The sequence below is a fragment of the Ctenocephalides felis genome, unplaced genomic scaffold (assembly GCF_003426905.1).
Source record: "Ctenocephalides felis isolate EL2017-DRISC unplaced genomic scaffold, ASM342690v1 CF-g0.4_SCAFFOLD_01886, whole genome shotgun sequence".
In the NCBI taxonomy this organism is placed as follows: Eukaryota; Metazoa; Arthropoda; class Insecta; order Siphonaptera; family Pulicidae; genus Ctenocephalides; species Ctenocephalides felis.
The window spans coordinates 100,320,384-100,331,557 of record NW_020538040.1 but is presented as its reverse complement, the minus strand read 5'-3'; the positions used below and the strand labels follow the sequence as shown (position 1 = coordinate 100,331,557).

General features: G+C 27.5%; 1 protein-coding gene across 1 annotated transcript; it reads right to left on the bottom strand.

Annotated features, from left to right (window-relative positions):
- Nucleotides 1–2,056: 2,056 nt before the first annotated feature.
- On the bottom strand, nt 2,057–10,844 carry LOC113375591 (rap1 GTPase-GDP dissociation stimulator 1). Its single transcript, XM_026615524.1, has 6 exons — nt 10,838–10,844; nt 10,029–10,772; nt 3,319–3,465; nt 3,068–3,244; nt 2,758–2,970; nt 2,057–2,643 (listed from the first exon to the last, which is right to left on the bottom strand). The coding sequence occupies exons 1-6, from the start codon at nt 10,842–10,844 to the stop codon at nt 2,057–2,059; spliced, it is 1,875 nt and encodes a 624-aa protein (XP_026471309.1).
- Between the last annotated feature and the right edge of the window lie 330 nt (nt 10,845–11,174).

The following is an 11,174-nucleotide window of genomic DNA, read 5'->3' as shown; positions in this document are numbered from 1 at the left end:
GTGGAAGCCTTAAAAATACCTTAAAAATTGATTTTTGGAAATTAAAAAAATCCTCACGGAAGTGTATACCTGTGTACATATGCCAAAACAATTATATTAATAAATAATATTGAAATAATGCTTTTAAATCTTGTTAAACAAGTGTTTGACATTTATGTGATATAAATTATTGTTAGTCATCATCAGATGTTAATCAAAATTATGAAATATACGGTTATTGTATAACTTTGATTCAAAATCGCTTACATTAATTTATAACTAACAGTATAACATCAATAACGATAAAATAAAAAGAACTCAAATTTATTGAAAATAAATCTGCTGCTCCAGCACATAATTTTATTCAGTTTTAACCATGATTGATCATTGCTCATATGAATTTTATATTAATTAATATAAAAATTACAATTAGATATCAATATTTGCTTATATATATACAGTGGCGTCGGAACCGTGTGGGCTTGAGCCAACAATTTCAAATATATGATATTGTCTCTAATATTTAAAAAAAAAAAAAATAACGCCCTGACTGTCTAAAAAAAAAAACGAGATGCTCACCCATCAAAAATTTGCTTCCGACGCCACTATATATATATATATATATATATATATATATATATATATATATATATTAATTGTTTAATATGAACAAAACAGCACTCAGATTTGTTTAACACAACTTTATTTTATGATTACAGACGTTTCGAGACCATGGTGTGTCTCATCTTCAGTGTAATTTTAAAAACAGTTACTTATATACTACACATTCTTTAATAATTTATTTAAATTTCATTTAATTAACAGTACTGTGTCAAGCATTGCAAGGAATAGTTGGTGTTTTTTGTATATCAAAAATTAAATGAAATTTAAATAAATTATTAAAGAATGTGTAGTATATAAGTAACTGTTTTTGAAATTACACTGAAGATGAGACACACCATGGTCTCGAAACGTCTGTAATCATAAAATAAAGTTGTGTTAAACAAATCTGAGTGCTGTTTTGTTCATATTAAACAATTAATATTCGTTCCACTCATATCATAAAATTCTATAATATATATATATATATATATATATATATATATATATCAATTTAAAACATCATCAATTTATAAAATAAGATAAATAATTGTACTGTATTTAATGTAAATACTCATCAAGTTGTGAATGCTCATTTCAAATTTATCACAAAGTAACTATATACATTTCGTAATTAAAATAATTTTCAAATATTTTTTTTCAATTAGTTCATGTAGTTATTGAAAGGATAATGGCACCATGTATTTATTTTTATACAAAAATTGCAAAATATTGACATAATCATAGCCATCATATTGTAGTGTAGGGGTAATTTAAGTATTGCCTTGATTTCAAGAGGTACAGTTTATTGATCTTTCTAAAAATATATTTATATTACATAGGCTCTACTAAATTTCTGAAGAAAAAACTAAACAAGAAAAAAAGTAAATAATGATAATACGAATGGATATAACATGTCGACTCCTGCCTTGACAATAGATTTCATAAAGGTTTGTTTTTTACCGGCAAGCTAGTCAATCATTAAACTAAAAGGAGGCCCTCTATATATCACTTCAGTGAAGGTATTGTAAAACATTTAAAATTATGAAATAACTAGAGGCAGAGACCTCATGAATAGATTGATCAAAGTGTTTTAATCTTTATTAGAGCCTAATATTGATATGGGTAATTTCCTTAATATTCAAAAAATATAATGAAAATACATTATTATTAACTAGTTAGCTGGTAATGTAGAATACAAATTGGCAAATATCCATGACGTCCTGCCGGTGCTTCAGTATTTAGTTGTATTTATTTATTCTTATTATGTGCGGTAAGTCTTTAAGGAAACTTTTACCAACAACAATTTTAAAGTTGAACATGTATTCATAAGCGTTTCGCCTTAGTGAATCATTTTAATATTGTTTATTATTAAAAAAAAAATATCATGCAATTATGTGTTTAAGTGACTAATATTCTAATTTTTGTAGCAATGTTGTATTTCATAAAGCTTTTATTGAAAAAGACACTAAAGAAATTACTGGAAATTAAAATTATTTAGGATATCTTGAATTATTTCTAGCTTATCACTGAAATTTTTTTCAGATTGTAAATTTTCTAATTTTAATTTCATGTCGCTTTCAATTAACAGATCTCTAACATTTTGTAAATTCATAAGAAGCTTTATCAAAAAAATTGCATTATCAAGCAATTCTTTGCTTTCATTTTTAGTGGCTTTTAAAAATAAATTTAATTTAGAAATTATATCTGCATCTAATAAAATTTGTCCTATTTTTTTTTTATCCTCATCAGTATTATTTCCTAATACTAACATACTTAATAAAAATATTAAAGCCAATAATCCTTCATTTTGCATAACTTCATGTGATGATGAAAGCATATTTATAAGACAGGCTATACTCCCTTTTATTTTCACAAATGATAATATTACGTTTTTTATAATATCTGATTTGTTTGGGTCCTGGACCTGACCACAATACTTGATTAACCAGGCTATGAGCCTAGGGCTTTCACCAGATACACCTGGGTGATCATTGTTGTCTGCCCAATCTGCCAACTTACTAATCAATTCCTCATTTTTTAGAAGCTCAATAGCTACATTCTCTAAAATGATAAATAAGTCATACATACATACGTGCATATATATATATATATATATATATATATATATATATATATATATATATATATATATATATATATATATCAAAATCATACCTTGGCATATAACTAACATTCGCAATGTTCCTAAAATTTTATATATGATGGAAGGATGATCATTATCAAGCATTGATATTGCAAGTGGCACTAAATTGCATTCAATTAACTTGGACTTATTTTGTTGTGGAATAGCTATGTTACGCAAAGCACTTAAGAGGGCGTGTTGCAATCTGATATCACTAGATTTTGATTTGTGTTTTGAGAGAATATCTGTAAAATACAATTGATTAACAATGAGTTTGTTAATTATAGTAAGCTTTACCATTAGTAATTAAAAAATTCCAACTATTTTATTTTGTGTTATTACACAATAACTTATTCATTATTCCATTTTCCACCATGTCTATGCAATGTTGTTCCGTTCTAGAAAAGTTTCCTATTGCTAATACACCAGTCACAAGTAACTCTGGTTCTGTACTAGAAAGCCAATTTATCATACATTGAACAAAGTCCTTGTTGCCATAAAGGTAATGCATGGCGTCATCTGGAAGTAATTTATAGTATATCAGTACTTTGTAATATAATGACAAAGAAATATAACAAACATAGAGAACTAACCGCCTGTTAGAACTGTTACTATTATTTCACATGCTTGTTGAACTAGAGCTTGAATTTGTGGATCAGTTGCAAGTGAAATATGTTTTTCTAAACAACTGTAGAGTGTTTCACATAATCCACATTTGGCTAGTGCAAACTTCAGATTATCTATAATAAAAAAGAGTTTTCATATTGTCAACCAAACAAACACATAACATAAATGAATTTAAAGCATAATGAGTGAACACTTGAAACTAAATTTTCCATAATCTAGCATAGTATTATTAGTCCGGATTGCAGCGACCAGAAGTATCATTTGTTTTGTAAAGATTTATATTATATATATATATATATATATATATATATATATATAACAAATGTATTCTGAGTGGATAGACAGATAATAATTTGGAAATATGAACAAACAACACTCTTTTTTTGCACCAATTTATTAAATAATAATTTTACAAACTTTTCGAGACTAGGTTTGTATCATTATCGGTGTGGTATAATTTATAATCTAAAATATGGAAACCTAAATTAGCATTATGTGTTATCCGTTACAAGTTGTTCAATATACTGCCTACTACCTACTGCCTCACCAACGATCGTCGGAGTCTGAATTCTCTATTCAAGGTCAAGTGGTAAGTCACGCAATATTAAATAGGAAAGAGAAAGGAATGAACTTGAAAAATAGATGTCGCTAGGAGAAAAAATATTCGATGAAAGAAGACGGTTTGTTTATAAAAATTGTTTTAAATTATCATGATTAAAAATATATATATATATATATATATATATATATATATATATATATATATATATATATATATATATATGTATATATATATATATATATATATGTTTAATTTGAGTTTAATATTCGGGCGTAACATCAATAAAAATAGTATGAGTTTTTTTTTTTAAATTTATTTATTTAAAATCCATACGTTTCGGCTAGCATCTTAGCCATCATTCAGTGGTAATCAAGTTAACTATAAAAATTGGAACTAAATAAATTATATGAAAGGAAATTTCATGGAAAAACAATAATAATAATAATAGTAATAAAACACTTACAATTTTGTATCCTAATATAGCATATGAAACCATTATTAATCCATGGTATGAGTATGTGCACATTGATAAGATATGTATTTTTTAACACAAACATCACAAATGGTAAAACACACTAATAATCATGATAACTTGACAAGTTGTCGAAACTATGTATTTACTCTTCGGAGTTTAGGATAGAAATGTCACAACTTTCTCAAAGTAGTTTTTAGCATGTGTTGATATTTTTTGGAAAATTTAAAAGGCGATGGGATTTTGTTATTTTTTAAGGAATTTTGACACGCTATTAAGAAACCACGTGTTCGTTTCGATAAGGGCCGTATTGTCATTGCGTTTATTTATGACTCTGTCGTTATGTAATTGTAAAAACAACCCCTCAGCGAATCTTCTTTTAATTGTATTCTCTTCAAAATGTAAAATTTTAGGGTTAAAAAAATCGATATTGTGATTTAAATTTTTAATATGCTCAGTTAACATTGTTTTAAATTGTTTGGGATTTTTTGAATTATTTTTGTGTTGATTAAGGCGTTTACTCAGGTTTTGGCTAGTTTCTCCAATATAAAAGAGTTCGCAATTAGAGCAATTAATTTGATATACTAAATTCCTGAGCCGGTCAAAATTGAACTTAGATTTCATTTGTGTAAAAATTGAACTAAGGGTTGCATCACAATTACACACCAACAGAATGCCACACTGTTGAAATAATTTTTTCCACGAGAAATATAAATCTTTTACGTACGGTAGGCAAATGACACCAGTATATGATTCTAAGTCTAAACGGTTTTTATGGTCTGTGAGGTCTTTTTGTTTGTTAAGAATGTAACATGGATTCTCCACAAAGACACGGGTATACCTACAATTCAAGAATATATATCAATGTTTGCCTGTAATTATAAGAATAGAATTGACGCACATCCAAACCAACTAGCATGCAACTTATACCAGGAAGGCCAGCCGACCAGGCTCAAAAGGAAAATACCTCGAGATTTATTATAGTTTATTTTTATATTTATATATTTTTTTTCTCTATATTTGTCTTTAGTTTTTTCTTTTTTATATATTAACTATAGTAGATACACCACTGGGCGTATGTGCTAATTTGTAAACAACCAATTGTAAACACTTGTCAGCATTCTCTGCTAAATATAATTATTTTTATAGATTGCAGAATAAAAATAAAATAAAAAATAAAAAAAAAAAAAAGAATGTAACTGCGTCTGTTATTTATGACAGAGTTGATTATGTTCGTAGGATATGAGTTGTTTTTCAGTGTGTTTATAACCAGGTCAATGTTCGTGTCCCAGAAGTTTTTGTCAGATAGTAATATGGCGTGGTCTGTTAAATTTATTATTGTCGCTATTTTCATTTTAAGAGGGTGGTATGAGTGGTAATTTATGTATCGTCCGGAGCTAGTTGGTTTCTGGTACCAGTTAGTAATTAGTTAATTAGTACCAGTATTAGTTAATTATACCAGTTATTATATTAGTTAATTAATCTAATTACTAACTGGTACCAGAAACCAACTAGCTCCGGACGATACATAAATTACCACTCATACCACCCTCTTAAAATGAAAATAGCGACAATAATAAATTTAACAGACCACGCCATATTACTATCTGACAAAAACTTCTGGGACACGAACATTGACCTGGTTATAAACACACTGAAAAACAACTCATATCCTACGAACATAATCAACTCTGTCATAAATAACAGACGCAGTTACATTCTTAACAAACAAAAAGACCTCACAGACCATAAAAACCGTTTAGACTTAGAATCATATACTGGTGTCATTTGCCTACCGTACGTAAAAGATTTATATTTCTCGTGGAAAAAATTATTTCAACAGTGTGGCATTCTGTTGGTGTGTAATTGTGATGCAACCCTTAGTTCAATTTTTACACAAATGAAATCTAAGTTCAATTTTGACCGGCTCAGGAATTTAGTATATCAAATTAATTGCTCTAATTGCGAACTCTTTTATATTGGAGAAACTAGCCAAAACCTGAGTAAACGCCTTAATCAACACAAAAATAATTCAAAAAATCCCAAACAATTTAAAACAATGTTAACTGAGCATATTAAAAATTTAAATCACAATATCGATTTTTTTAACCCTAAAATTTTACATTTTGAAGAGAATACAATTAAAAGAAGATTCGCTGAGGGGTTGTTTTTACAATTACATAACGACAGAGTCATAAATAAACGCAATGACAATACGGCCCTTATCGAAACGAACACGTGGTTTCTTAATAGCGTGTCAAAATTCCTTAAAAAATAACAAAATCCCATCGCCTTTTAAATTTTCCAAAAAATATCAACACATGCTAAAAACTACTTTGAGAAAGTTGTGACATTTCTATCCTAAACTCCGAAGAGTAAATACATAGTTTCGACAACTTGTCAAGTTATCATGATTATTAGTGTGTTTTACCATTTGTGATGTTTGTGTTAAAAAATACATATCTTATCAATGTGCACATACTCATACCATGGATTAATAATGGTTTCATATGCTATATTAGGATACAAAATTGTAAGTGTTTTATTACTATTATTATTATTATTGTTTTTCCATGAAATTTCCTTTCATATAATTTATTTAGTTCCAATTTTTATAGTTAACTTGATTACCACTGAATGATGGCTAAGATGCTAGCCGAAACGTATGGATTTTAAATAAATAAATTTAAAAAAAAAAAAAACTCATACTATTTTTATTGATGTTACGCCCGAATATTAAACTCAAATTAAACATATATATCAACATCAAATTCAAGAATATTCAAAAATATATATATATATACAAATGCATATCCATAGCACAAACATCACATATACAAATACATATATACCCACGACATACACGTACATACATATACACACATATCTATACATACACACACACACATATATATATATATATATATATATATATACATACATCACACAAACACACACCTACATATATATAAACACACCATATACACACATACATACACCACATTACACATACGCACATATATATATAAATACACACATACATACATATACATGCATACGTACATAAAAAACTACAAAGTATTACATAATAAAGTTTAGATATGCATCATGTAATATATTGGTATCTGTCCGTAAATTTACTGTATTATATGTATGAGCTATTAACATCGATTCTGCAACACTTCTTTTAAATAAATCTTTTTCATAATATAATATGTGCGGATTATTGAAATCGAAACCATGGTTGTTAGAGATAACGTGGTCTACAAGTGTACTTTTTTGTTGTTTGTTTTCATTTTTACTATGTTTACTTTGTAATTCATGTTGTCTTAATCTTTTTTCTAAATTTTGACATGTTTGACCAATATAAGATGAATCGCATTTCAAGCAGTTTATTTTGTAAACAATATCTTTTCTTTTTATGGTAGGTATACCGTCTTTAATGTTTGTGTATATATCTTGCAGTTGTAGTAAGGGTGACACGGATATGTTAATATAGTGTTTATTAAAAAGTCTTTTGGATAAAAGGTCTAAATCTTTCTCTATATACAGAAAATTCAAAAAACATTTGTTTTCTGATACAGATAAGTTTTCTGGGCAATTTATAGTTATTTTTTGTTTGTCTAATAAAAATTTAATTCTATTTTTAATCATTGTATTGATTATTTTGTAAGGGAAACTATTCATGAGTAATGTGTTAATAAAAATGACAACAAACAACAAAAAAGTACACTTGTAATAATAAAAAATCCAACGCGCCGAATAAAACAATAATTATTATTATTGATTATTTTCATTCGCCATATAAGTTTTGACTAATATATTTAGACAAGATCAGTACAAATAGAATGACGTTAACAGTTTTTCGATATCTCTCATATTTCCGACAAAAAGTGAGTTTGAAAAAATGGGCCACTTTCACATGTTTTCACTGATATCTCGGCCAAATGATGAGCTACGGATTTGAAATTTGGTATTTCGAATTTTCTCGAAAATACCTATAAAATGGCATCAAAATTATTTAAATACCAGGGTGGGGCCAATTCTGTATGGAAACACGCCCATACCCTTTATACAATTTTTATTATTTCATTTGTTTCGAAATATTATTTTATGTCATCTTCGGTGGAATGTAATCTAGAATACTCCTAATTATCTCAGATAAAAATAATTTACAATAGCACTAATAGACCAATACTTGTCAGTTTAAATTAGCAATTATATATATTTTTAGAAATTTCTTAATGTAGAGAGTAACGGGCCGTTCAAGTATTACGTAAGCACTATAGCTTATTTTGGGTAAGAACTTTTGCTTACTTTCGCTGACAAAGGGGAGGGGGAAGGAAAATAATTGTAATAAATCTGCTTACGTAATACTTGAACAATCCCTAACATGTTGCTTAAAACTTTCGAAGCGACAGTAAATCTGAAATGTATTATTTCTGATTTACTGTCACATATACATATATATATATATATATTTTTTTTTTTTGAATAGTCTTGAATTTGAGGTTGATATATATGTTTAATTTGAGTATTAAACTCAAATTAAAAATATATATATACGAATATTAAACTCAAATTAAAATATATATATATATATATATATATATATTTTTGAATAGTCTTGAATTTGATGTTGATATATATGTTTAATTTGAGTTTAATAATCGGGCGTAACATCAATAAAAATAGATTCTATTTTTATATCTATTTTTATTGATGTTACGCCCGATTATTAAACTCAAATTAAACATATATATATATATATATATATATATATATGATATTCAGTTTTCAGGGCAATACATCAATTAAAAAATTTGTATGACTTTAAAACATTTTTATTTTTTCCATACGTTTCGACACATTGTTTTGTGTCATCTTCAGTGGACTATGTAATTGAATTAATCCTAATTATTTCATATTATAAATGTTCACAATGCACAATCCTAATTATTTCATATTATAGATGTTCACAATGCAACAAAAAACCAATCCTTGTCATTTTAAATTGAACAATATATAAATTGAGTCGTCACCCGTGCATCGGAGCACAGAAATGTACGGCGTGATGTACTTTACAAATTCATTAAAAATCTCAGTCAAAAATTTATATATTGTTCAATTTAAAATGACAAGGATTGGTTTTTTGTTGCATTGTGAACATCTATAATATGAAATAATTAGGATTGTGCATTGTGAACATTTATAATATGAAATAATTAGGATTAATTCAATTACATAGTCCACTGAAGATGACACAAAACAATGTGTCGAAACGTATGGAAAAAATAAAAATGTTTTAAAGTCATACAAATTTTTTAATTGATGTATTGCCCTGAAAACTGAATATCACATATTTCAACATCAAAATTATAATAAAAAAATTTAATATATATATATATATATATATATATATATATATATATATATACATATATATATGCAGTGGCGTCGAAACCGTGCGAGCTGGGTGGGCTTGAGCCGACCCATGTTTTTTGATGAAAACCAGCTCACACTGGCTGTCTAAAAAAAAAAAAAACGGGCCCACCCATCAAAAATTTGCCTCAGGCGCCACTGTATATGTGATAATTATATTATAATAAATTTTCTAAAATTTCTCAATCTTGTTTACATACCACTTTCACATTGTTGTTGTAATAATTGCAAACACATTTCAGATATATCCAAATTTTCTGACCTTTTTAATAAATCCACTATAACTGAATTGAGTGATTTGGTGAAGAAGCATTCGTCTATAGTATCAGAATATAAACCAAGAATATATACTATGTGTCTAGAACACTCATTTTTGTTGTCAATTGTATTATTATCCATATTCAGAATTAATTCTAACTTATCCAGAAACAATCCAGATTCCCATGTACTCTTTAATACATCTTCTTGGTGCATAAGAAAATTTAATAAAAATCCGCAAATAACAGATCTGAACTGTTGGCACTGATCATCATTCAACTTAATTGCTTCATTTAAAAGTTTTGTAAAAGTTTCTATCACATTTAACTCTGCCAATATGTTAGAAGAGTCATTGTTTTCAAAACAAAGATTGCCTAATGCTCTGCAGAGTTGAATGGCAAAGAAAATTTCGTTACTTGCAATAGCCTTATTAAGCAATGTTAGCAAATCATTAATAATGACTTTATTAGATAAAAATGATCTTTGATCATTCATTTTTGCTAATTCGGCGACGGCTTGAGCAGTCAACGTTTGAACTTGTTCATTTTTTAATAGCAAACGAATGCTAGAACTAATATCACATGATACAGTCTTCGGATTTTTTATAATCCTATTTAAAGCGTGAAGAATTCTATCATCATCTTTACTTTCGATATATCCATTTAGTAAGTCGACTGGAAATGGATCTGTGAAAAAAGATTAAGTTAAGACGTACATATTTCATTGTTATGCTATTTTATTGAAAACAAACCATCCATTGCATTTACAAAATTTTTACATAGATATTGATAACAGATTTTACATTATAATTTGAACATTCTGTCAAATATATTCAACAAACAGACAAAAAAATATATATTAAACGTCAAAAGTCTTCCATCTTCAACTATGCATATAGTCATGTCGGTCATGTCATATACGCTAAACACCAATTACATATGACAGTCATGACACACACAATGACAATTGACAATACACTTCAGTTGGTCAAGCGTTATGTCAAAATACCACTGAAGCCAACTGAAGCGCCGAAGCGCCGAAGCGCCCATGGAGCGGCCTAGCTCAAACATGAACAAAAACCGTTATAA